General features: G+C 44.6%; 8 protein-coding genes across 10 annotated transcripts; 3 read left to right on the top strand and 5 right to left on the bottom strand.

Moving 5' to 3' along the window:
- Nucleotides 1–1,550: 1,550 nt before the first annotated feature.
- GL218_03123 (uncharacterized protein) lies at nucleotides 1,551–1,904 on the bottom strand (the record flags this gene model as incomplete). Its single annotated transcript, XM_033579671.1, has 1 exon — nucleotides 1,551–1,904. One exon carries the CDS (start codon nucleotides 1,902–1,904, stop codon nucleotides 1,551–1,553), a length of 354 nt encoding a protein of 117 aa, XP_033436093.1.
- A 2,012-nt stretch (nucleotides 1,905–3,916) lies between these two features.
- On the bottom strand, nucleotides 3,917–5,359 carry GL218_03122 (uncharacterized protein; the record flags this gene model as incomplete). Its single annotated transcript, XM_033579670.1, has 1 exon — nucleotides 3,917–5,359. One exon carries the CDS (start codon nucleotides 5,357–5,359, stop codon nucleotides 3,917–3,919), a length of 1,443 nt encoding a protein of 480 aa, XP_033436092.1.
- Nucleotides 5,360–6,993: 1,634 nt separating this feature from the next.
- GL218_03121 (Peroxisomal membrane protein PER10) lies at nucleotides 6,994–8,242 on the top strand (the record flags this gene model as incomplete). Its single annotated transcript, XM_033579669.1, has 3 exons — nucleotides 6,994–7,033; nucleotides 7,128–7,456; nucleotides 7,520–8,242. The coding sequence occupies 3 exons, from the start codon at nucleotides 6,994–6,996 to the stop codon at nucleotides 8,240–8,242; spliced, it is 1,092 nt and encodes a 363-aa protein (XP_033436096.1).
- Nucleotides 8,243–9,264: 1,022 nt separating this feature from the next.
- GL218_03120 lies at nucleotides 9,265–10,764 on the top strand (the record flags this gene model as incomplete). Of its 2 annotated transcripts, none has more annotated exons than XM_033579667.1 (1): nucleotides 9,265–10,764. In XM_033579667.1, one exon carries the CDS (start codon nucleotides 9,265–9,267, stop codon nucleotides 10,762–10,764), a length of 1,500 nt encoding a protein of 499 aa, XP_033436095.1. The 2 variants fall into 2 exon arrangements, with proteins under 2 accessions (XP_033436095.1, XP_033436094.1); XM_033579668.1 differs by having other exon boundaries at nucleotides 9,850–10,764.
- A 2,086-nt stretch (nucleotides 10,765–12,850) lies between these two features.
- On the top strand, nucleotides 12,851–14,458 carry GL218_03119 (Delta(24)-sterol reductase; the record flags this gene model as incomplete). The annotated part of the gene is made up of 2 exons (XM_033579666.1): nucleotides 12,851–13,277; nucleotides 13,389–14,458. 2 exons carry the CDS (start codon nucleotides 12,851–12,853, stop codon nucleotides 14,456–14,458), a joined length of 1,497 nt encoding a protein of 498 aa, XP_033436926.1.
- A 741-nt stretch (nucleotides 14,459–15,199) lies between these two features.
- On the bottom strand, nucleotides 15,200–16,805 carry GL218_03118 (Hydroxymethylglutaryl-CoA synthase; the record flags this gene model as incomplete). The annotated part of the gene is made up of 4 exons (XM_033579665.1): nucleotides 15,200–15,334; nucleotides 15,386–16,470; nucleotides 16,537–16,639; nucleotides 16,746–16,805. 4 exons carry the CDS (start codon nucleotides 16,803–16,805, stop codon nucleotides 15,200–15,202), a joined length of 1,383 nt encoding a protein of 460 aa, XP_033436927.1.
- A 2,784-nt stretch (nucleotides 16,806–19,589) lies between these two features.
- GL218_03117 (putative mitochondrial chaperone BCS1-B) lies at nucleotides 19,590–21,347 on the bottom strand (the record flags this gene model as incomplete). The annotated part of the gene is made up of 1 exon (XM_033579664.1): nucleotides 19,590–21,347. The coding sequence occupies one exon, from the start codon at nucleotides 21,345–21,347 to the stop codon at nucleotides 19,590–19,592; it is 1,758 nt and encodes a 585-aa protein (XP_033436934.1).
- Nucleotides 21,348–23,922: 2,575 nt separating this feature from the next.
- Nucleotides 23,923–24,603, bottom strand: GL218_03116 (uncharacterized protein; the record flags this gene model as incomplete). Of its 2 annotated transcripts, XM_033579663.1 has the most annotated exons (2): nucleotides 23,923–24,208; nucleotides 24,265–24,338. In XM_033579663.1, 2 exons carry the CDS (start codon nucleotides 24,336–24,338, stop codon nucleotides 23,923–23,925), a joined length of 360 nt encoding a protein of 119 aa, XP_033436936.1. The 2 variants fall into 2 exon arrangements, with proteins under 2 accessions (XP_033436936.1, XP_033436935.1); XM_033579662.1 differs by having other exon boundaries at nucleotides 23,923–24,603.
- Nucleotides 24,604–26,614: the final 2,011 nt, after the last annotated feature.

Raw genomic sequence — 26,614 nt, 5'->3', positions numbered from 1 at the left:
GTTCTGCCGTCGCATCTAGCCTCAATGCCGGAAATTTGTGGGACTCGTCACGGTCGGGAGATCGTCTGTCCAACTTCTTTTCCGGTCTTTGTTGTGGGGCCGAGTCCCGGGGGGGTTATCTATAGCTAATTGTTTGCTCTGATAATTGACGGAGCAAACCTCGTATTATGCATCTTTCATCCCATGCATATGACAGCCCTGGAGTTTCATGTCCGGGTGCACCTAGTGTACCCATAGGTACATATTGTTTCACATGGGTGGATGTCTCGACCAATGTCCATGTAGAAGGGATATGCAACAACCGAGCTCAGTTATCTTCCGTGTGTCCCCTTATTTTTTTCGTCTTTCGCATCCATTTGCCTTTTTCCTTCTGGCTTGTTCGTAGGTATTTGGTGTTCAGTCAAGACTGCAGGATTCGGTGGTAGCTCCGAATAATATTATACGCTCTTCACAAGGACTTGCAGTTCCGACATTATTATCAATAGATTCCTTCTACAGGTCTTGGTCCTAGAGTCCGTCCACAAAGCCATTCACCAGGGCTTCCATTTTAACTTCTGGAAGCGACAGGACTATACTTCCTCGTCTCGGGCTAAAAGTGTTGTTCGTGATGCCATCTGCAAGAGTGAGCATCACTTTTCGGGCCAAAGTGATGCTTTTGATTGTGAACCATTTCGGAAATATGTTGTACGTAGTTGTTAGGGTTACACAATCGACGATGATATTGGCCAGTTTTGAGTGCACTCAAACCGATTAAGTTGCCGGACCCGAGTGCATTTGTAAGAGTGAGAAATGCCTCTGCAGTGTGCCCGAAGTCGATAATCCGTCGGTCCAACAACACTATCGAATCTGTTGATTTCTATTCCGTGATATAAAGCACGCCGATATGACCAAGCGGTAGGCGGCTGTTAAGTATCGGTAGAGTATATATACCAATTGCTAAGGTCTGCGAAAGTCTTCATCAACCTATCGAATATGCTCTCTAATTTCGACAATGTGCCGAGTTTATCTTCTATTTGCTTGCTTCGATTGAGTTGTTGCTTTTGTCTATTAAGGGTATCTTCAGCAAGGAATCCGAAGCTATAAAGGTCGTTTTTGATTAGGTTGTCGTGATATAAAAATTCCCGCGATGCTGAAGGCGTCTTTTTTTACCTTCCTCGTTATCTTTATTGTTAAGTTCCGTAATTTTGTAGTAGTTGTTTGGCTTGTCGCCAATGGTATCGCCCATTTCCCCTGCATAGCGTATACATCGGACGTCGTAGCTGACGCCGATGATCCCTTTCCCTTTGGTATTTCCTCATCTCTTTATCGCGAGACACCTCCGTTAAATATCCGGTTCCTTTACCGCCCACCGGAATGGCGGGACTCGTTCTTTTCCTGTCTCGTAGGTATAAATTTTATTATCCGTCTAGTTCTTGTTGCCCGTTTAGGTTGCACCGCCAGCCGAATCTTCTAACTTTGGCCAATTGATCGCTTCTTCGATCTTAACTTCCTCCTCAAGCCTTTCCTGTCGTATTAGTCGGTGGGAAGTTCCTTCTCGACTATAGGCTTGCTTAAGACTTGTTTTCCTCCTCGTTCCGTAAGGATTCGATCATTTGTTGGTGATACCGGCGATGCTCTTCGAGCTTTTCTTTTGACATGTTGTCGTACATGTCGTCCTTCATTATCGCTGGTCGGACAGCGCCGGTGAAGTGGTCTTTTATATAAGCCACATTCTTCCCTCGGACAAAATCCCAGTGCAGTCCCAGCCTAGCTCCGTTGGGTTTATCGTGGAATTTGAGCGCCAATTCTTGCTGGTGTGTTATTTGGACGCGCTTGGAATTTGCTTGCTTGGGAACTGGGTTACGATGTCTGGGCGAGTTGCGCTTGCGGCTATCGCCCTTAGAGGTAGAAGGTGTTGAAGGCATGTTTACGATGACTTCGTAGTGGTAATATGATTTATTGCTTAGGTTGTTGTTGATAAAAGACTGGCCTGTGATAGAGACGAGGCCAGTATATAGTATTTTGAATAGGTATTATAGGGGAGAGGTATTGTTGTAGTAGTAAGTGTTATAACTTGGGTAGATAGTTTAGTGACTTGAATGTTTGTTGTATGGGTATGAAAGTAGTAACGGTAGTGTTATTGATGAATGGTATTGTAGAAAGGATGGAGATTATTTTGAGATGATAACAAGTTCAACACGTGTAGTTTTATACCTGGGAATTGAGCAGGATATTTTTTGTTGAAGAGCCATTTTGACTGAGCGTAATGTCAAAGTTTGCTTTTTTTTAACGTGTTGGCGTTATAGTTTAAACACGAGGTGTTCGGACGCGATAGTGTCTAGTTTAATTTTCTTCATATGTTGATAGTTTATTTGGTGTAAGTGCAGGTTGCTCCAGCCTCTTGAGAGAACTGAAAGTTTTATTGTGTTAGGTTAGTTCATGGCTAGGATTTTATGGTTGTTGGGCAACCAGGTAAGAATCTTTGCGGGAAAGAAGGAGCTGGGGCGATATACATGATAGGTATCTACCTCGTTAGGAATTAACGCTATGGTTACGTAGTTTAACTACCTAAGGCTCGAGTATACAAGCCAGCGATTATCTACTTATACAACCTAAACTAGGTACTATTGAAATCTATAGCACCGAGCATATATTAATATTTTGCTGCTTCTAGCTACGTAGTGAGTACGTATCCCTACTCAGGTCGTCATCAAAGTAAACAATCATCCGATATTTCGAAGATTCTATAAAGTTACCTCAACATGTAAGCACAACTAGTGACTAAGGGACTAATACAAACTGAATAAACATTATAAACCTATAACATGATAATGTAAGTTTAAGATATACGCCACGTCACCTATAGGATGTCAATGCTTCATAAGATTTGTCATCGGCGGCTAGATGTCCGCTCGCAAAATATATTTATTTTTTCGACAACTTAAATAGTACTAGTAAAGACTATTTGCAAGTACCCCTGCACTCAATTGATGAATCTGATTCCTCTGAGGAATAAGTGGTAATAATAGATAAATAAGTAGTACTCGGTGCGCCTAGTTAAGAAAATGTCAAAGGTGAACAGTTTAAAATATTTAAGTAACTGCGTATCCAGATAATGAAGAGCAGGCTATTTCTCTATTTTACCTATAATCCTTAGAAGTCTAGTCCAGACTATTCACCAGGTACTTGGAATATAAGGGCTGTCCGTATGCAAACCAGTTGTCCTGTATGAATTAGATTCATAGCTATTAACCTAGTCGTATTCACACCCCTCATATACACGGTGGCAAAACTAAAAACGAGAGCTCAGTATGTCAGTCTACCATATGTTTATGAAAATGTAGTCTAAGAGCATTAAGGACACAGCGAATAATTATGAGCGCGTTGGCTGTTGTCAAATTATAAGCAAGCAGGGTAGAAACTTAATATCCACGCACACAATAGGATTAACTAGTGGTATAGCATAACGCTTTGGTATCGAAAACAAGACGATATGGGCGAGGAACTAAGCGACGTCAAAGCAGCTCTCATCCTTAAGTAAAAAGATGCCGGTTTCGGTAAATCCGAGCTTGATATATAGTTCCCATTAATCTTAACGGATGTCTTCTACTGCCACGAGGTGGAACCAAACAGCATGGAAACAACTTTGTTGTCTCTCAAGGAACTCTGACCATCTAAGAGGCTCTAAGTCTATAACATACTAAACCTGTTCCTTGCTCTAGATGAAACATCTAGAATCCTGACATCTACGCGATGCTTAACCTTGAGGAACGGGCCGCCTAACCCCTAATTTAACTAACTCCAAGCCATCCTAGGATATCGGTGATAGTATCCAAAAGGACCCAACGCGCTATGTAGGAACGACTCAACATATCTTCCAATTTCTTTTGACTTCGGCGATTGTAATTATACTCCTGGCTCTAATGGTAGCGTCGAGTTAAATGATAATGCATGTTCGAATTTCGCTGCAACTGTTGAACCAATCCATAAGCTTCCGACGTTCCTCTTGCCCCTCGATAGTGGCCCCAGGCGGTGATGCAAGCCCTAAGCGAGTATAGAATACCTCATCATCTACCCCCCTGTCCTCCTTGAGTACAATGCTAATTGGTGCTGGAAACTCGCACGTATCGGCTATGCGCAACATAAGCACGGTCATTTGCTCCTCTGTCTGTAGAAAGGGCTCGCAATCCACATTGACTTCAATATCAACTGCTAGCTCGGGATGCAAAATACGGTAATTCTCCGGGGATTCTTGAGAGGACTTGCAAAGCGTACACGTAATGGATTCTCCGCGTAGTATTAGCCGCCCTCCAGTAGCTTGTCCAAATTGATTTCCGTCCGTGTACTCACAGCTTGCGTCTATTACTTTGATATGTGGCTTAAGCGGTGCTGTAGAGTCGTAAGCAACTGGACCAGGGATGGAGGCCCACGACCAGGTAGGGGCGGTATAGTATTCTGAACGTTGCTGGGGTTTTGGTTTACGCTTGCGAGCCCACAGCAAGTCCAGCCCAAGCGATTCATGCCAAAGTCCAGCAAGATATGTTTTGTCCTGGCGCACGGCTTGAGTCTGCTCTGCAATGGCCCCGATCGCTAGAAGTCTATCGGTTTGGTTGGTAAGTTGCAGGTCCGAGTAAAATTGAACAATTCTACGCCATGTCTTCCCAGTATCATCCTCCGAGAGCTTATTTTTCTTGGTAAGCCCTATGACATTTTTAATATATTCGTTATAGTTGGTGGGGATTTGCTGTGAAAGAGATGTATTGTTCATTAAGCCGTTGACATGTAGCATCTTCAAACTTGTCGGATTATACGGTCCATCACCGTGGAACCCGCACTCACAGACGGATGTTGAATAACATTCCCATATCAACTCGTGTTTTGTGAAATATAGAATTCGAGGAGAGACTAATCTTTCTTGGAATGTCCAAGCTCGCTTAAAAAGGGGCTCAGTCCGATGATTTAAGTATAGATTGGTGATCTCCGGAAAAGACTGCTGCGCATATAACTGGTACTCCTCAGTACCATGCCGAATTTTACCCAATTGTAGCTGTTGTTCAGGGCTCAGGCTGGAGAAGAGCCCCTTGGAACTGTCCTCGGCATGAGATGCGGCAATTGTCAAGAACGCATTCTGATAAACATGGAACATTCGGCCAGCCTCCCGTAACCAATCCTCGGGGTCCCTTTGAATGATACATAGTGAGTCAATCCATATATAGCCTATACCAAGTTTGCGCGTAAACGAGATAGCTTCTTGAAAGCTCTTTGGAAGCGTACTCCAAGGAACATTTTCCTTCTGATCCAAGAAATTTCCCTTTGTAGTCAGACACTCGGGTAGCTTTAAGCCCCAGCAGTGGCTGAGAGCTACAATAATGCGAACCATGAGGTACTTCGGAGTTTTCTATCAGCCTTACATCGTCGTTACTACCGGCGATAGACATGAGTCGCGTGGGAAGAAATGAGCTATCCTGCGTGCGGCAACGTTGGTGATATCTCGAGCAGGCTGATAACTGGTGTTTTGCCCATTCACAGGCGGCTTCTGATGCAGTATTGCCGGAGACAAGAGAACCCTTGGGTATCCTGATAGACTTATCCGTTCTGAATGCGCGAGGAAAAAGTTCCACTCAACATCATCTTCTTCCATAAAGGTATCTTGTAGAAGAACACAGGGTTTGTCCTGATTTGTCCATAGAGATATAGTCCATCGATCCCGATCCCGATCTTGCTGTTGTTCAAACAAACGGTCAATTATCTTGCAACAGATACAATGTGATTCCTCGGGCTGACTGAATATGATATTTGGTTCATCCCGAGGTGTTGGGACTTTAAGTAGATGTTCGGGATTACCATCCCACCCACATTGTGGGCAGACTTCTCGCCGGTCCCAGAGTCCTTCTAAGTTACTTAACCAATTCCAATATTTTGGTAGGACGATTATATCCTCCGCGTCTTTAGAACTAATCGGTGCTTGAGATATGCTGTTTAGAAACTCGCTCGTAAAGGCTTTAATGGGATGGAGCATTTTTGTTAGTCATTGACTAAATGATGATGAAAACGTTAATGTTTATATGTATAACTAGGTAGTTACTATAACTAAGCTAAGTAACTACAGCTACGCACCTATAACATCCCCAACCCCTACCTGTCTACAACATTACTCTACCTGGTTAGCGCCGGTGCCAGGTAGCCGACTTTAACCAGGGGGAAAACCGTCGAATACGCCTTCTTATAACGGAGATGGAATCACCCTCAACGCCCAGCAGTGCCCAAGGAAAAACCTAAGTCGGACCATTTCTGGTTTGACCACAGTAGGATTCGAACCCACTTATGTTGCGGCCACATAGGCAAGTCATTGACTAAAGCTTGCAATAATAGCAGAGGAAAACAAACGGGTTCACAATTTCCATTAATAACATGACGAGTCTAATTGATATTTGTATTTGAACTTCAATTAGATTTTATATAAAATATATGAGTTGATCATGGTTAATTATTTTGGTTTCAACTCTTTTAACATCACTGTACGGAATATGTATGAGTCAGCTCGGCACGTGATAATTTAGGTACTTGAGCAATCACATATCCCCTTGGCTGGCATAAGACAGCAACTCCATAACTTTCAGTATTAGTACATAAGGCTTAACGTCATTCATTAACATAATAGAAAAAGGTCTTATGATTGGTCTCTAAAACCGCAACCCGCAAATATTATTGGTTGGTTTAGTACCGCACGAGCGTTTCTTTCTTTCTAGCCAATCCGTATGTATTAATACTGAAAGTTATGGAGTTGCTGTTTTATGCCAGCCAAGGGGATAGTTGCTTATCGAATAAGCCGCTTGCCTCGGTTCATTTTAATGGATAAGCCGGGGTTCGTCATTGGGTTGTTTTGTCTCCAGCCTCAACGCGACAACTCGACAATTCTTACCATCTACAGTAATGCTTCGCACACACGACAGCTTTTCTTAATTGTCATCAACCACTTGCCATGAATATTCCTTGATATTCGATACTTTAATTATGGCAATCCGGGAGGACGTCGTGGCCTCTGCGGTCAATTGTAAGTATTAACTAACCCAACCACTTGAATTATTTGATGTTTTGAATAGGGAGCCAGAGAAGCATAGCTAATAAATTATGTTCAATTAATGTAGTCTTACAAGATCCTAACGTGGTTTCTTCCCCCATCGAGAACAAGCTATCTTTCTTGCGATCAAAGAATTTAACGCAAGAGGAAATCGATATCGCTTTCGCAAGGAGCGGTTCATCGATAGTTCCTGTTCCCGCTTCATCCTCACCATCACCATCGCCATCACCAGCGCCCTCCGCTCCCGCCCAAAGCCAGCCATACTATGGCCAATACCAGACGCAGCCTTACGGATGGCAAGCGCCACCAGATGTCCCTAAGAGAGATTGGCGAGATTGGTTTATTATGGCCACTGTGGTGGGCGGAGTTAGTTACGGATTATATACTGTTTCCAAGGTATGGCATGATTACTTCAGCTCAGGCATAAATAAATCTTCGATATACTAATCTCGATGGCAGCGTTACCTTTACCCCCTAGTCTCGCCTCCGACACCGGAGAAATTAGAACAAGATAAGTCGATGGTGGACGAACAATTCGAGAAGGCCTTCGCGACGCTCGAACAACTATCGAAGGACACAGAGGAGCTAAAGGCCTCAGAAAGAGAGCGCACTGATAAGCTCGACAAGGTGCTAGATGAGTTAGACATATTCATGCGAGACACGAAATCTGCTAGCCGACGACACGAAGACGAGACGGACCGACTACGCGAGGAAATGAAGGCCTTAAAGGGGATCATCCCCAGTTCTATGACTGCGAATAAGGAATTCACAGACAACCGATTAAAGGAGATCACCACCGAAGTCAGGAGTCTGAAGTCTCTCATCAGCCAGCGAATGAGTAATTCCAGCAGCACTAGCCCGGCCCCGCCCTCTGTCAACACAAACGGCTTCCTTAAGCCGACTGTCAACACCGTTGCGCCCCCTACTGCTAGCGGTGCCTCGAGCCCTGGTGTTGATATGCTAGCAAAGGATCTCAGCAACGCGAAGCAGGCAGTACGAGACGAGAACTCGCCTCAGAGTAACGGCACTAGGCAGGACTTCTTCTCGACGCGAACGTCTCCCTTCGCAAGCGGAATGCCTCCTACAAAGGCATCGATTCCCGCGTGGCAGCTAGCAGCGAGCAAGTCGGACGCCGCTGCGAGCGGTTCGCAGAACGAAGCTGGACCTAGCACTAGCTCTTAATTACATATATAGATATACTTAATCATCACTTGTTTGGCGTTGTTTTGTGATTAGGGATTCTTTTAGTTAAAAAAGGAAAGGCATTTTCTCGGGTTAAGCCAGTATATTTCAACGAGGACGAGGCCTTGGTTGATGTAATAGGGCAGTTTTACATGATGAGTCTTCGGACAAAATGTGTATGTTTAAGGACCTCGATGGATAAATGAACCTGATTCTATAATGCCGTAAATTGTCTAATTGTTCGCTTTACGTGTTCCTTTAGTTAGGTATGCTGTAAATGTAACACTGCATGTTCCCGTTGAGTGGAGGACGCTATGTTAGTCTTCCGGCGGTAAGAAGCTTGTCACTTAAAAATGGGTGTAGTTACCTACATATGTATAGTAAGAAGTCTTTTCTTCCATAAGGCAATCCTTTACAGTTAAAAGTATTTAACCTATTTAAATATTATTAAATCTGAACTCACTTACTTAGTATGAAAGCAGCAAAGTAATTAGTTGAAAATATTTAATGATTACCCCCTATTCAACTAAAACCCGAGTCTTGGAGAACGCTATCGGCAATAACAGAGTGGCGATTTAGATGTACCCGCACATAATGTGTACATGGTACATGTCTCTCGGGGTGCCGAGGCTTACCTTTCGCTTGCAGCGTTCTATTGTTTCATTCGGAGTCAGCGGCAGGGGAGTTGGCATACATCCATATGGACCTATGTAGGTAGTGGTATGTATATAAATTATCAGCTACCAACTTACAGGGGTTCATAAAAAAATATAAGGGGGAATTGAATTGTCATCCATTATATATGAGATTTATACACATACCTATGTTTGTCGGTCAGTCTTATATAATACATATCGTCACCGTATATTCTATTCTCCTTTTACGCCACGTAGGAGCAATTGGAAAATAAATTCTTATTTCCCGCCGTGGACTACCTAACGGTCTGGGTATTGAAAGCTATTTTTCCTCGCGCGTATACTTTTTAGCGCCACGAACGGTCTATCTAGGTTACTGACGTCGCCATGTCTGAATCTACCGTCTCTACCGTCGACAAGAAGAAAAAGGCTCCTGGTGGGCAGCTTGAGCTGCTCTGGGCCATCCTGCCAAAACTTCCCTTGATCGTTAAGGTCATTCTGTTACATGTCATCGGCGGGTCCGAGACTTCTCGGTATCGGGACTTAAAGAGCAATGTGACCGTCGCGCTAATACGGTCGTTGATTAACCCATCAAAATCGAGACCTCTTTCCGAGGTCCAGGCCATGACCTTGAAGGACCCTGGCGTCAAGGGCAGATTGTGGGTTAGCACGGTGGCATCTGAGCCCCCTCCCGAGCGAGGAATCCGGGACGCCCTGTTAGCGGTCATCGACGCTTTGAACGAGCCTGGCGCAAGAGGTACGAAGCCGTCGTTCAAGATACCGGAGCTTGTTCCCGTCGAGGCCGAATGGACGGGATATAGAGCTGCCGCATCTAAGAACTCGAAACTCCCGGAGATCTCGGAGGAGCAAAAGTACCGCGAAATGATGAAGGAGTGCAAGAATTCAACGACGATCTTGTACTTCCATGGTGGGGCTTACTATCTGTGCGATCCGTCGACACATAGGTTGCTGATGAAGCGGTTGACCAAACTGACAGGTGGTCGCGCGTATTCGGTCAGGTATCGACTTGCACCGCAAGACCCGTTTCCAGCCGCGCTATTGGATGCCCTCGTCTCTTATTTTACCCTCCTCTACCCGCCTCCTGGTTCGATACACGAAGCTGTTGCTCCCGGTGACATTGTATTTGGCGGTGATAGCGCGGGCGGCAACCTCGCTCTAGCACTCCTCCGAACGCTGTTGGAGATCCGCCGCCAGAACCGCAAGATCCATTGGTTTGGCGAGGAGCGAGAAGTGCCCCTACCCGCTGGTCTTGCTAGCATGTCCCCATGGATAGACATGGTGCAGAGTCTACCTTCGTTGACTAGGAACCAAAAATGGTGCTATCTTCCTCCCCCAAGGCTCCTCTCGGAAGAACACAAACCGCCGGCGGATAGCATATGGCCGACTGATCCACCCCGAAAACACGTTTACGTCGACGATGACTATATACTTCACCCGTTGGCTAGCTTACAAATGGATAACGACACCTGGGAGGGCGCCCCGCCCATGTATATATCCTGCGGCTGGGAGAGCCTCGAAGACGAGATCAAGTATTTCGCGTCGAAGCTCGCCAGGGATGGCGTAACGGTGGTGTTTGAGGAGTACCAAGCGATGCCGCACGTGTTCGAGGAGCTTCTACCCAAGCTTCCCGAGTCGCAGCGCAACCGAGAAGGCTACGCGAATTTCGTCAAGGCTGTGTGCAAAGACCCGAAGAACATCAAGCCGTCTTATACGGCAATCAAGGCGAAGACTCTAGAGGAACTGGAAATAAATGTGGACAAGCTGACCCCGCATAGCGACGAGGAAGTAAGGGAGCTGGCTCGACAGAGGATTTCGGTACAAGAAACACCTGTTGCGCCGGCTCCTGATGTGCCATCAAAGTTATGAGCTCTCGGCTTTATTTATAATGAGGAGGGCTGTAGACGATGTGTATGTTTTTTTTACGTCTTGAGTATAAATGGGAATGAATGGAGATACATAATGTTATTCGGTGTACGTATTTCTTTATTGTTATAGATAGGGATAACTAGGTCTTATTTTGAAGACTGAAATATCAAGAACACAACGATAGAATTCTCTTGTATATTTACAATTAACTAGCTAGTTACTACATAATCTGTCTTGGAAGTAGGTACATACCTAATAGTTAGTAAGATTTTCAAACAAACATTATTTCTGGAAGATAACGTGAAATGTAACAATGATAAAAGCTGACTAACTCCCCCAACCCAGCGGATATAGCACCGAAGCGGTTCGGATCGCGCCTAAGCATTCAGGTACACAACACAACCCTGCTTACGTTACTTTAAGTTTCCGTACCTACATGTGGTAACACAAGCTGATAAGTGGGTACTAGTTGTGCAGGTGCCTGGGTACCTAAGTAAGCATCTAATGTACCTTTCCATAAAAGATTTATAGCTCAAGTACATAACCTCTGTGAGATGCTACATCTATAACGCCGAGGGACGATATTCAGTACATACCATACCGGCAAAATGTGGTTTTGAGATATGATATTTGGGGGGTGGAATGATTTTTGTATAGGATATCCTTTTTTATACGGGAATTAAAATCTTAATTAAATAAAATATTATTATAATATTAAAAAAATAAAAGTATAGGTAATAAAGTTTAAAAATAGGTAAATTTTTAATAGTACTAAAAGATTGGCCACCTATTAAAACTGTTAGTTTAATTAAAACATTTTTACATTAATAAAGTATATAATGAGGTTAAAAGCTTGGGGTTCGAGTCCCAAACATTTTAACTTTTTTAATTTTTAAAGTTTTTCGGGGTTATATAACCTAAATCCCACTTATTTCAACCAATCAAAACTTTTAATTTTTAGGAATTATTTTTGGGAAAAGAATAATTTTTTATAAAAGAATTATAATTTTATAAAATATAATATTATTTATTTTAACTTTTATTATAAGTAATAAATAATTTACGCATGGAATCTTTTTTAAAACCCATACATTACCGTTACGGTATTTATTATACCGGCAAAATGTGGTTTTAAAATATAATATTTAAGGGGTGAAATGATTTTTATATAAGATATCCTTTTTTGTACGGAAATTAAAATCTTAATTAAATAAAATATTATTATAATATTAAAAAAATGAAAGTATAAATAATAAAGTTTAAAAACAGGTAAACTTTTAATAGTATTAAAAGATTGGCCACCTATTAAAGCTATTAACTTAATTAAAACACTCCCGTATTAATAGGGTATATAATGGGGTTAAAAGCTTAAGGTTCGAGTCCCAAACATTTTAGCTTTTTGATTTTTAAGGTTTTTTAGGGTTACATAACCTAAATCCCACTTATTTCAACTAATTAAAGCTTTTAATTCCTAAGAATCATTCCTAAAAAAAGAATAATTTTTTATAAAAAAATTATAATTTTATAAAATATAATATTACCCATTTTAACCTTTATTATGGGTAATATAATAATCTATGTATGGAATCCTTCCTAAAACCCATATACTGCCGCTACGGTACACTAGGTAGCTGCCTTCCACACCGACCCGCAATACGTTTCAGCCAAATCTTTAAGAGAGATACTGTACTCACATTTACCTAACCTATCAAAGGCAAAATCCATAAATCTACTTATCTTCCTACATACAAGTCACGAAATAACCACCACAGCAGGAGGGTGTTTCCTCATCTGTAAGATATTGCATAGGTAGATATCCAATGTAGAGGAGTGAAAGGCCCTACTAACCATCATCCCTCGGAGTTGTAGTTCCTTCATGTTGTACCATACACGTACGCTCGCTCAACTCATACCTTATAGGTACAAAACCCGGTTTTACCTACATATAGTTAGATACCTATATACAAAGTCAACTTTAGATAGGTATATATGTAAAGTCAGCTTAAAGTCTTTACTACTCGGGTACCTACCTACACATATCAACACCTAAAATAGGAGGTCGTCCACTTTCCATAACTCTTCCCCAATGGAACACCACCGACAAGCCGTGCGCCTAGTCTCCGCAACAGTGCGCTCGTTGTTCGAGCGGTCGGAGCCGTACCGCATCTGGCACGGCAGCACGAACTCGACGCGGCCGCCGCACCAAAAAGCCGGCGTTCGCGTCGTCGACATCAGCGGCCTACGCAATGTCCTCTCGGTAGACGCGGCCGCGCGCACCGCCTTGGTAGAGCCAAACGTCCCCATGGACCGGCTCGTCGAGTCCACGCTGCCGCACGGCCTCGTGCCTCCCATCGTCATGGAGTTCCCGGGAATCACCGCGGGGGCGGGTTCGCGGGCACCGCCGGCGAGAGCAGTAGTTTCCGCCACGGGTACTTTGACGAGACGGTCCGGTCCGTGGAGATGGTTCTCCCGGACGGGGAGGTCGTTACCGCGCGTCCGGACAAGGGGGACGAGTACGAGGATTTATTCCGGGGGGCGGCCGGCGCGCTGGGGACGTTGGGGACGACGACGTTGTTGGAGTTGAATCTTATCGAGGCTAAGAAGTTTGTGCGCACGACGTATAGACGGACGAGTAGCGTGGAGGAGGCGGTTAGCGCGATTCGGGAGGTGTGCTGCTGAGAAGGGGAATGATTACGTCGATGGGATTTTGTTCTCGAAAGACCATGGTGTTATTGTGAGTGGGAAGATGACGGATGACTTGCCGTCCGAGGACGAGCGCGTGCAGACGTTTAGTCACCCGCGGGACCCGTGGTTTTACTTGCACGTACAGGATATCACCAAGACCTTATCCTCCTCCTCCTCCTCACCCGAAAGCTCTTCATCCGAAAGCACAGTAACCGAGTATATCCCATTATCCGAATACCTCTTCCGATACGACCGTGGTGGGTTCTGGGTTGGCAAAGCTGCCTTCGATTTCTTCAATCCTGTGCCCTTCAACCGGTTCTTCCGGTGGTTCCTAGACGACTTCATGCACACGCGGATGCTGTACCGCGCACTCCACGGCAGCGGCGAAAGCGCGCGCTTCATCGTGCAAGACGTCGGCATGCCGTACGAGTCCGCCGAGCCCTTCATCAACTACGTGTCGGACGAGCTAGCCATTTGGCCGCTATGGCTGTGTCCGCTAAAGACGCCTTCCGGCCCGAGTTTCCACCCCCACCTACGAGACGGAGGGAAAGGGAAAGAAAAAGCGGCACACGGCGAAATGCTCAACATCGGCGTCTGGGGCTGGGGCCCCTCAGACCGCAACTTGTTCATCCGGGCGAACCGCGCCCTGGAGCGCCGCATCGACGAGCTCGGCGGCACCAAGTGGCTGTACGCACACACGTACTACCCGCCATCCGAATTCTGGCGCGTCTACGGGTCCGCCCAGCAGAAGCAATACGAGGCGCTACGGCAGAAATACCTCGCTACGAGTCTCCCCAACGTCTACGACAAAGTCAGCGTGAAAGTCGACAACGACGACGCGGTGCTGCGGGGGTGGAAGCCCTGGCTCAAAGCCCTGTGGCCGATCGGTGGGCTCTGGGGGATCTGGAAGGCGATCCAGAGCAAAGACTACTTGCTGCATCGACGGGCGACGTGGAAGTGGACGGGAGAAGCCGGCGAGGCTAAGACGGGGAAGGCAAAGTCGACGTAGTGTGGGAGGGAGTAGTGGATATGCTTCCTACTATTGGACTTATACTATTAGGGGCGTACAGCATATATTAGGTACCTTTGGTCATTGCCATGAGTATAGAGTAGATAGGCAAGCTATTTGATTCAGATATCGGAAGCTATTGTCGTGAAAGACCTTGCCGGTCGATCTACCTAGGTAACCTTCTCGTTCCGACAATAATGTAGGATCAGACTTACTATACATGTGTTTTTCCCTATTATTCACGATTTGAATGAGTCAATCCAACTGAACGCAAACTATATGTTTTGGTGTTATAACTACTGCTTCGAGACTACGTGTATTCCAACATTATCAAGCAAGTAGGGACTAGTTGTCTTAGAAATTCAACGATAAGACATGTAAATCAGAATCGAGACACAGCACATTAAAAATAGCATATTACTGAATCATATCACCAACTACAACACATTTAAAAAACAGTAACTATTCGACTCTCTATCAGCATCTTCATTAAGCTCTTTGAGCGAGTCATCGCAGGAATCATTCCTAGTATGTACAAGTCGGGTATTCATCAATCATCACCCAACCCTATTAGTAGCCCTCTTATCTCACAACCGGCTCTCATGCAGTATGCATGATCTTCGTGCCATAAGCTTCGACTCTAGGAATTGCCAACCATACTAGTCTAGGTAGTATCCCGGCTCATTAATACCTGTCTATATAGGATGTAAATCGCATTTATTAGGTTTTTTTCTTTCTTATTTATGCCTTGATCGCGTAGGTTCGCTTGAACATGTCGTCGACCTTCTCTAGGTAGTAAGTACCAGCTAGAGTTGACACGTCACCTTGAGGGGTATAGTTCTTCTGTAGGTGAGCCTTGTGGCGCAACTCGCAGAACTGAAAATTGTTAGTTTGAATGTCATCAAAATTGGATAGCTTGCAACTTACAGCTTCGTATGTCTCGGGAGGAACAGCCCGCCTCGCAGCCAGCTTGTTCTGGATATCCAGAACCTTTGCAATATGTTCTGTGTTTCCATTGACGCGCACCGAGAGGAAACTGGCAGCCAAACCAGAGCCGTAGCTGAACAGTCCGATACGCTTTCCTTGAAGAGTGGCGCTATCGATGTAAGAGATAAGACTAGCAAGGCCACCCCACAAGCTGGCAGTGTACATGTTACCACAGTTGGTGGATACTTGGATGGAGGGTGAGACGCGCTCGTTGAAGCGCTTCTTGGTGAGAGCCATGAAGGTCTTCTCAACCACCTTGTCGGACAAGGACTTGTTGTAGTCCATATCCCGGATGTCGCCAGGGACCTCGGCAAAGGCTGGGCTATCAGGGTCTGCGAGGTAGTCGTGGTATAAGAGACGTGCGTAGGACTTCTGGACGACCTTGCACGTCGGAGAGTGGAAAGCTACGTAGTCGAAACGGTCTAGGGCAGTCTTGGTACCGTCGGCGGCGGCGGCACCATTTCCGTTGGCATGACCGTTTGCTGCGTTCTTCAGCTGAGTCTCGCGCTTGCAATACGCTCGGTAGGCAGCGTCAAGAGCTTCGGTGTAGCAGTTGACCGAGTAGTGGCCATCGACATAGGGGTACTCGCTAGTAAGGTCAGGCTTGTAGAAATCATACACGTGCTGCATGTATGTTCCACGCAGACCGGCATCAACGACGATGGGAGCGTCAGGGCCGACCAGCAGAGCAATGCAACCAGCACCACCAGTCGGCCTGGCATTACCCTTGGCATAAAGGGCAATGTCACCGGCTACGACGATTGCGTCTCTTCCGTCCCAGGCGGAAGATTCCATCCAGTTAACAGTATTGAAGAAAGCGTTTGTACCACCATAGCAAGCATTCAAGGTGTCGACACCCTCAATGTTGGTGTTTTCGCCGAACAGCTGCATCAAGACAGACTTGACGGACTTGGACTTGTCGAGGATGGTCTCGGTACCGACCTCGAGACGGCCAATGGAGTTAGGGTCGATGCTGTAATTCTTCAACAGCTTGGAGGTGGCAGTCAAGGCCATGGAGTAGATGTCTATAAGTGGCCATCTTAGCACACGTGCGAGAGTCGCTTGGATCTAGCAATGGCACAATAACTAACCTTCTCGGTCATCGCAGAAGGTCATCTTGGTCTGACCAAGACCAATAGTGTATTTGCCAGTGCTAACACCATCGAACTTCTCGAGCTCGGATTGTTCGACATACTGAGGGGTACGAGTGTCAGTAAGGGGCTCTATTCAGGGTCCATTGGTGTGTCGTGCGATGTCGGAGGGGAAGGACAATATTGGCTTTAGTGATAGAATATCTTACCTGGCTAGGGAAGTAAAGCTCGATGGCCTTAATGCCAATGTTCTGAGGACGGGAGGCCATGGTTTCAAACAACAATGGGTATTCGTGGTGGTAGGGCTGTGAAGAAAGTTGTTTTGGCAGCAGGGAAAATATTCGATGCCAAACAAATTGTATATCTATCTGTGGGAAGCGGGTAGTGTTATTAGCACAAGCACAAGCATGTGGCAGGGTTTGAATTCGGAAGGCTGGATTCACCGCCAATTTGGCAATGGAACCCAATGCAAGTAGACAGGGGCAGACCCGAGCATTTGTTTGCGACGCCCAGTCTGGAATTGCATGTGTGCCGATCCAAGTGGGGGAATCTGGTAAGAGGTGTTGTAAACCGCCAGGGGTTTTTGACTGGTTTTGCTGGTTCTGTTAATTGAACTCACCTATCAGGTCTTATCTGCAGTATTAATGTGGTATTATGAGGATGCTTGCCACGAGCTGATGGCACAACACGGGTCGTATGCGTCTACCTCTTTTAAGCGAAAAAGGAGAAATGAACGGATGAGATGGGACGAACCGAAATTGTGAAGACGGCCAACAAAAAAAAAAACCTGTTGATATTTTGAAGGACGGGAAAGGGCAGGAAAGGGGAGAGAAATGATGTGAACTAATACCTTATCTGATTAGTTTAGTTTACTTGTTGGCAGGTACCTATGCCCCACCAGATTTTAAGTTTAATGTACGAAGTACAATTGGCAATTACTTAAGTAGCTCCTAACCCTACGCGTATGCACTTGTACATAGTTTTTCAATTTATTTACTTTTAGTCATGGTTAAGTTTAAAGAACGCGCGCGCGTAAAGAGAAAAAAAAAAGAAAAGAAAAAAGGTCCTAGTTTTACTACCTCCGATATCGAGGCTCTACAGGTGTAAATTTTTATAAATAATATATCTCACTTTGGAGTGCATATGTACCTTCCTATGCAGCTAGCATCATGATTCTATCAAGGTCTACGACACGTAAAGCTTTCTATAAGTCAAAGATCTCAAGTGAAGTTACACAAAGCTTAATTGATAGGTTATACCTTCCGCAATATATAGGCTTAAGTACGCCACTTTAAAAATCTGCAGCATCGATAAATAGGTCTGTGTTGTACACAGTAGCCTAAAGTTCAGGCGCAAAGGTGTAACGTCGTCTAACATGTCTTGTGCATAGATAAAGTTTATATTGGTTTCATGTTGCATAGTCTAACATGTATTGGGAACTCGAGTAACTTACCATATCTATAACTACCTAGGTACCTAGTTAACATACCATAATAAGTAATAGCTTCATTGGTTTTCTCTTCACATGAACAATCGTGGCTATTAGGCGCTCATTCCGCCATCCTTCGTGACTTGTAAATTTCTCCCTGCTGTAGTAGTGTACGTAGTGTACGGTTTCGCGAGTGATTTGTTTTCGAAGGGCAATTCAGTGTAACCAAAAGTGGTGAAGTGTGGTGAACGTAATTGGCAGATAACTCAGGCACGATCTGCTTAGCTTCAAGCTAAATGACGGCGTGGCTTGGTTCTTTCCATGATACGATTACTACATGTCTAGTTGCAGACTTACTCGGAAACTACCTATTTAGGTAGTAGCAATCTGGGTTAGCCACATGGCTCGGAATTAGCTATCTTTTTTTTTCTTCACTATCTACCTAATTTATACAATTATTACTCCCTACCTCCTAACATAATATCCCTACATCTGTAGTACATATATAGCTTCCAACATACAGGCCAACATACAAATAACCCGTCTTCCATCGTTTAGCTTACGAATCAATACGTCGACTGACCAACAAATAGGCATAATAGATCAGCATCTATAACTTATCAGTGTAACACATCAGGCCACTTTCTTCATCGTTTGGATTTTCCCTTACAGTACCACAACGTTGGACTTTAGCTCAACATTGTATAAGACCAACTCAATTGTTTTACTTATACATTATCTAAGTGTAGTTCAACCGCTATGCCTCCTATGAAACGCTACTCCAAGATTTAATAAGATATATACAGTGACTCGAAAAAATAAACGTCAAATGGCTTTTTTACACCAAAAGTCACTATGTTTACATATTTATATTAATTAAATATGTATTATAATAATTAATATTAAAATTAAATAAATTAAATGAATATAAAACACATTAAATAACCTATTTAAATTTATTTTAAAAATTTTATTGAAATAATTAAAAATATTAAAATAAAGGTTTTTTAAAAAATGTCGATTTTGTATGTAAAATCATTTTAATATACCATTTTTTTAAAAGAATAATTAAAAAATAAAGTTATTATAATAACCATATAAGTTATAATTATATAAAAATTATATTAAAAACCGTTTTAAATTAAAATAATTATGTAAATATTTTTTATTTTAATTAAGTTTAATTACAATTAATTATATTTAATTTAAATATTTTTTATTTAAATTATTTTTTTTTAATTTTTATTTTATACACTTATGTTCATTTAAAACTTATGACAAAAATGTATTAATTTACTATATTAACTAATATATTTTATTATATAAAGCTTATATTTTTATTAATTTAATTAAAATAAATATATAAGTTTTAAATTTGTATACCTTTGATTATATACCCATTTGACGTTTATTTTTTCGACCCACTGTACACTATTATCACGGCTCGGCGCTTGACGGCGTTGCATAGCCGGAATCATGTCTCTCGTGACCTTGTTCTTTCTCAGCTTTCACCTCTGGTTTCTTCTCAACCAAAGGTTTATCATCTTTTGATTCTCCCTGTACCACCTCCTTCTTATCGGCTGTTTCGGACGAGGTTGAAGTAGTTGCCGAGTCTATCGTCTTCTCACTCTCCTTCTTTTTCGCCTCCTCTGCCTCCTTCTCCTTCTTTTCTTTTTCTTTCTTCCTTTTCTTCCTTCGCTTTCGCTTCTGCTTTCCGCTTCTCTTCGGCTTCCTTTAATTCCTTGTCCTTGCGATCTTTCCGAGTCTGCGTGATGAATTCGTCTATGTTTGCAATAGCTTCTTGAGCGTTACGCTTATACTTCATCAAATACCCTTGGATTTCTGCTGGACTGAATTCGTGTGACGGCATTTTGGCAGAAAATTCTTCTGCCAGGGCATTCACACGAGTATCATCATCCGCTCGCTCCTTGGCCTTCTCTGCTTCTTGTTTTTCTCTTTCCTCTGGATGGAGAGGTGCGTCCGTGGTGTTTTCAGGAGCCTCGTCACCATCTAAACGTGCAAAGATGGCGCGGAAAATGGCTGCAGTCATCCCTTCGTCTGCTAGACCAAACCTCACTATCATATCAACACGTCCAGGGCGGATTAATGCCTTATCCAACTTTTCGAGGTGGTTGGTGGTCATAATCAACACACGGCCTTCCTGAGACGCCACACCATCCAGGATGTTGAGCAGTCCCGATAAGGAGAGTCTACCATTGCTAGTGTTTGTATTTCCCGTAGTAAGTTGACCGGGGACCATATCATCCGAATCATCCTTAGACTGGTTCTGGTTTTCCTCACGGGTATGAGTAAGACCTGCCGTGTCGATATCCTCGAGGAGTACAACACAGCGACGGGGAAGCTCAGCAAACAGAGACGCAAGACTCTCCTCGTTTGCTGTGATAGAGCTTAGACTGACGATGTAAATCCTCATCTTGAAAAAGCCGGCTAGGGCGAGGCTGAGCGAGCTCTTTCCCGTGCCAGGGGGGCCGTACAGCAAGTAGCCACGGCGGTATGGGATACCTCTATTTGCGTACCAACGCTGCGTTGCGGGATGGAGATAGTCGGTAACATCATCAATAAGGTCTTGCTTCGTCTTTTCGTTCAGGATCACTGTCGAAAAGGGACGAGAGGCACGAGACATACACCTCTGCCAGTTTGGTTCGGTAGATCCTGGCTTAAGCGTTCCGCGGTAGATCTGGGTCTTTCGTTCATCCTTCTGCAGGTATAGTTGGCGAGCCTCCAGGAGAAGGTCTTTCAGAATCCAGGGACTTCGGCCGAAGCATGAAATTGATATCTCCTCACGTTCGCTAACAAGCATGAACGAGTTCTGTTCTCTGTTTGCTGTCCTGCGGAATAGAAGGAGGCGACCGCGATACCAGAAGTAGTGGCTACCAAAAGAAGGCGTGTATGCCAAGCCTTTCTTCTTTCGTGAATTTGTTATTTCGTCAATGCCTTCTTCATCCTCATCGTCGTCGTAATCGTACCACAAAAACCAGCTTCGGGAGTTTAAGTTAGTGTTCACTACGAATCGCCGGGCACTCCGCGAGAATCTCTGCTTAGCCACCCAGGCCATAAGGATATTGTAGATCTCGTCATCGGTTCGGATGTCGACGACAGACATAAGATGGGATTCAACTTGCTCCCACAAGTATGAACTCATATAATTCCATACAAGTGTTAAGGCGCCTACAATAAGCACTAGTGGGATATATAAGTTAAGATCGATGCGAAGGTACTTCTGTACCGCGCCGGCGACGACAGAGAAGCCCGGGAAGAATAAATCGAGCATCGCTAGCTGAGGTGATTGTGAAGTCCCAGGAGCGTAAGTTGGACCGGCGGACTCATTGGTCCAAGGAGAAGACCCTTGAGTAGTTGCCATGACGGCTAACAAAAGGCCTGGCGGCAACACCCAGCTACTGAAGATATGTAAGAATTTTAAGGCTGACGAGATTATAGGAGATAATAGATTTGGGCTTTAGTTTGATGTTACGTTCGTTTGGCTTGGGTTATAAAAGGGTTACTTCGTATTGGGTACTGCTGTTGTGAGGAAGGATTTATTTTGTTCAGTTGAATGGAAGCAATGGATGTTTATATATATCTATTTCAGATATCCAAAAAGTTTCAGGCAACCACAGACAAACCACAGACAATCTATAAATCTATACATGTATAGCATGATGCTATGCATTCCCAATACCAGTAAGTTTAAAGACACAGCGCAGATAGACTAAAGAAACAGTATATCCACTTTGCACGTGAGATAAGCCACAACCAAAAGCTACCACGCACGGCCAGCCCGTTCGCTCAACCCAAACCAATAGCATACATACTCAGTTTATAATCTGATTTTTCAACCAAATTAAAAAGGGAAAAGTATTGAAAATTCCTATGCTAAACTAAATTGATCAAATTTTATTTTACAAAAGCTTTATTCAGCTTTTATAAAAGTTGATAAAGTTATTTGAGTGAACTAGAATAAAGAATAAAGTTGAAAAATTACAGTGGGACATGCTTTTGACGGCATTCTGGCGGTGCACAGTTGACTTATCTCACGTGCAAAGTGGATATGCTGTTTTTTTAATCGATCTATACTGTGTCATTAAAGTTACTGTCCTAATACCGATCCAACTCTAAGAGAGAGGGAGGGAGAGGGGTCCACAATCATCAAGACAATAGTTTATTGGTTAAGTCAGACTATAGCGTTGATTATTCAGTGGCTGTTAAACCTGCACAAAGCCGACCATGGGTCCGAATAGCCGTATGACTGGATGGTGTAAGACTCATCTGCCACTCATATACAAGATGGGTTAGACAAACAGGGCAAAGAAGAGAGTAGTGTTAAACGGAAAAAAAAAAAAAAGTGGCGCACTATGTATAGGTATCTAACATTGTCGAAAATACATACTTCAACTCGGATGTAACAAATAAAAGGGTGATGTCAGACCGCCAAGGGCACCTAAGCCTGAAGATGGCCTGTAGATCGGGGTTGCCGTTATAATACATCTTGTTGACCAATTCAAACTTGGCTCACACTCACTCGGCTTGAGCCTCAATATCGCCGTTGACACCTACCTTTACTAGCCTTAGTGATCAGGGAATCAGGGGATCAGGGTATTAATCTACTATGTGATGGCAATTTACCCCTGCCATAGCGAAAATTCTACCAGGGAATATTATCTTCAAGAGGCGCAAGTGTGCAGCATGCATTAAGGTGAAGCCGAACATGTATGTACATAAGCTCTGAGACTTCGGGAGGCAACCAAGAAGGTCGACGGTATACGGTATGTATCTGCCTTGTTTGCGGGGTCGACTGACTGCCTAATAATTATCAAGGGACGGGGAGTCCTCAGCCGCGGACTACGGAGTAGGTAGAAGTAAGTGAGAAGGCATATACCTACATGGTCCCGTAAGCGTGGCTTATGTTCCCACCCGCCGAATACTCAGCCCAGCCAAGAAACGCTATGTACTTGCATTGCATAATTAGCTTTGCTGTCACCGAAATATAACTAACATAATTAATACCTAGGACTATACATACATATACGGAGTTTTAATGCAGTCAGCTAGCTATACAGGACATATTACTTGTTCAGACTTACATACCAGTCTGACTGACTTAACTTACTCCGATTTCATTTCCACAACCTCTCTCTCTCTCTCTTATACGTTTGTTTAACCATGGGTTTGTTTAGAGAGGTCCGTGTCAAATATGTATATAGTAAGGCCACGATCCTTACTACATATATCGAAACCTGAATATCGCCTCCTCCAATGGATCCATGCGAGCTCCATTAAATCTTATGCAAGCATGCCCGTCCGTCTTGTCAGGGTAGCCCAGCAGGGACGATTGCTTCTCACAGCTTGTCTTGTAGGTGACAACTGGCAATCGCTACTGCTGCGATGGCATTCGCTATGTATGTATGCGGTGGAGTCGAACAAAATATTGGAATTTTGCTACCTATCATTATCCAAGGCCAAGATTCAACTGCCCGCTACATACCTACATACATACATACCCGCCGGCCATCCCATCCGTGCGCTGGGTACCTGAATGGGATGGGATCATTACATACTCTTTCTACCTTGTATGTAGTAGCAGATTAAGTATATTCATTTGCAAGGAACGACTTCGTCCTCGCAACTGTCCACTGCTGCTGTTGCTATTGTTTCTCTCTGCGATTCGTCGCAGGACTGGTTGGCCTGTCATGCTTGCTCAAGGACACATGGATAGATTTCCCGTCCCAATACAAAAGAGCCCTCGTAAATGCCGTACACCCCTCCCTACACCCCCAGACAACAACAAGAACAAAAATCCACCCAAAGATCGCGCTGAATAGATAGAATTTGAAACCGTCTCGTCCATTCTGTGTAGTCATGAGATTTCCCAGTCATACGTAAACATTACAGTAAAAGAGTTCCACGTCGCAACAACACTTGGTCGTCGTCATAAGTCATTAATCGTAAACACGTACTCCGGGCCCGTAGCCTGCGTCGTTACCCCAGACTGGGTCTTGAGGTGGTGGTGGTGGTGGAGGACCGCCGCCAAGCTGGATGAAGCCGCCTTCGAACCCGGCGGGTGCAGCGGGTGGTGGTGGCGGCGGGGGAGGGGGTGGTCCTCCGTGGAAACCTGGATGGAAAGGCGGCTGGTGGAAGGATGCCTCGTGGAACTGTTCTTCTTGGAACTGCTCCTCGTGAAATTGTTCCTCGCGAAACTGCTCCTGGTGGTACTGGGGCCCGGCGCTAGGAGGCCGGGAGTGGAAACGGGGATCGTGATGGTGGCCTCTTCCTGGACTAACACTGTTTGTGCTAGAACGCGAGCTGGAGCGCGAGCTGTGTGTGCTGCGGCCTGGTCGGGCGTGAGAGCTCGCATGTCGCTTCTTCTTGTAGAACTGGGCAAACGGCCCGCTTAGAATGTGCGCGGCGAACCGTTTGCGCTGGTCGTCACGATCGTCGACGTACCGCGTAACGGCACCGCCGACCCCGTAGAACCCGTAGGGGTCGTCCCTCCAGACGAAGGAGTCAGACTCTGAAGACGACCAGACGGAGTACGCCGAGTCTCCCGAGCGTACCGAGTAGAACGAGGACGTGTCCGAGTCGAAGGACCCGTTCCGTCGTAGTTCCGGGCGCTGGTTCATGGTGGGATGCAAGCTTCCTTTTATGCCTGGAAGTAGAATCGCTGGAGTTTGATGTTTGGGGGCGAAGCCACTGCTAACAAACAGCCTTGCTTGCTTGCCTTGAGTGTCTTAGACAACAAGGGTCGACCTTGTAAGAGGCAAAGATATAAGTTGAGTTAAGGTATAGTATGGTATGGTATTACCACCAAACCTCTATAAGAGTGAGTGACAGTCACCCGTGTATCATAGAAAGTGAAGAAAAAAACGAGGCGAGGAAGTCCGGGGATGGGGGAGCCTGCTTTGTATAAGGGGGCCGGCCATAGAGGGCGGTATATAAAACACCGTTAAATAAAGTCTAGGACTGTGCAAAGTAAGGATGGAAGTATGTAGGTAGGTAAATACATAGGTATGTACTACGTCTAGATTACCATAGGTACACTACGTAACGTGAAAATAATAATACTAATACTAATACTAATACTAGGTAATCACTCTTTCCCCAAGAGGCTCCAGGCAGGGCAGATCAGTCCTGCCTATCAGGATCGTGTTCGTGTGCTCGGGCGACGTCTTCCCTGCACATTATGCATCCGCTATACGCCGCGGTTGGGGATTGGTGGGGGGTGGTCAGCCACGGTGAACACAGAGATCGATTCGACGGGAGTTGGCAGGAAAACCGCTAGCTTAAGCTGCAGACGGGTTCCAAACAGGTAAGTCTGTTTCCAATACATAACAGAAAAAAATTACAAGTGGAAAAGCGTTGCAGATTTTTTTTTCTCCGGGAGAGTGAGGGGAGGGTTTTTTTTTTCGTGACGTCTAGGACGACATACAAGCAGCAGCCTCGTTATTGGCTTCGAAACCATTCAGCACTCTGCCCTGTTTCTCTCTACCGAGGCGATGACGGGTGGTGCGTATATGTGTGTGTGGTGTGAGCTGCGTTTGCCTTTGCATATGTACTTACCACATGGCTACACCTAAACGAACTTTCGGCCACGCTGGCGAACCAGGACGCGAGAATGCCAATTCGCCCCGTTTCTTGGGTCAAGAATTCGGGGTTCTGTGGCGTGCGGCAGCAAACGCATATGAATCAATGTGAATGTGTGAATGAATGAAACATCTTCACCCAGACCCAGACTCAGACCACTAACGGACGGAGCCTCAACCCGCCCGGCTCGCGAGGTAGGATTCCGGGGAAACCTAGGTAGGTACATAGGGATTAAAACCCCCCTCTTCTCCCCCGGGGACTAATTACCAATTTGGTTCTAGAGTCCTATGATGTAGGTATATAGAAGGATTCCTATTACGCCCGAGCGAGCGGATGGAAGATACATGATAAAAGGGGAGGGAGGGAAGCAGCAAGCCCTGAATTACATCAGCCCGGATGATTGGTAATTAAAAAAAAAAGGCTCCGAAAACACCAAAGTAGGGTAGCTTTTTCGACTTCTGGGGTGCAGTTGACGATACACGATAGGCTTCACGATGATAGAGGGTGTGTAGTATTGAGTATGTATGTATGTATGTAGGTAGCAGCATGGCTTACTTGCACGAGAAAGGAAAAGGAAGGAAAAGAAAAAAAGTGAAGCTTGCCTCATCTTACTTACATGAATGTATGTATGCGCATCATTTCAGAAGTTCCGAGCAGGCTCAGAACTGGACCCCTCCAAATTGACATGTCAATCAAGCCACCACATTGGCGGCATTTATTTTCGAGTCATGACTCCTTAATAGATAGTAAATGACGAAAGATAGGATGGCTAAAAAACGAAATGAGAGTTATGATATCTGATATCGTATTCCTCCACGCCACTTACAACTCATCCACTTACACTCGGGATTATCTTCGTTATCTTCATTATCTTCATTCATCAACGACATAATTTTGAGTGTAAATAAACAAGCTCCGTCAGCCATTCGGATTAATTGGTAACACAACTCTTACCTCACCGTGGCGCCCAATTTGGACATTCTATTTAAATGTCTGAAGTATACCTGCATAAGCCACTATTATAGCGGCTCTCTTTCCTGTTGGTTATTA

This window comes from Daldinia childiae, assembly GCF_008694065.1.
Source record: "Daldinia childiae strain JS-1345 chromosome Unknown Scaffold3, whole genome shotgun sequence".
NCBI lineage: Eukaryota > Fungi > Ascomycota > Sordariomycetes > Xylariales > Hypoxylaceae > Daldinia > Daldinia childiae.
Note: the sequence above shows the minus strand (reverse complement) of the source record. Positions and strands in the feature narration are given on the sequence as shown.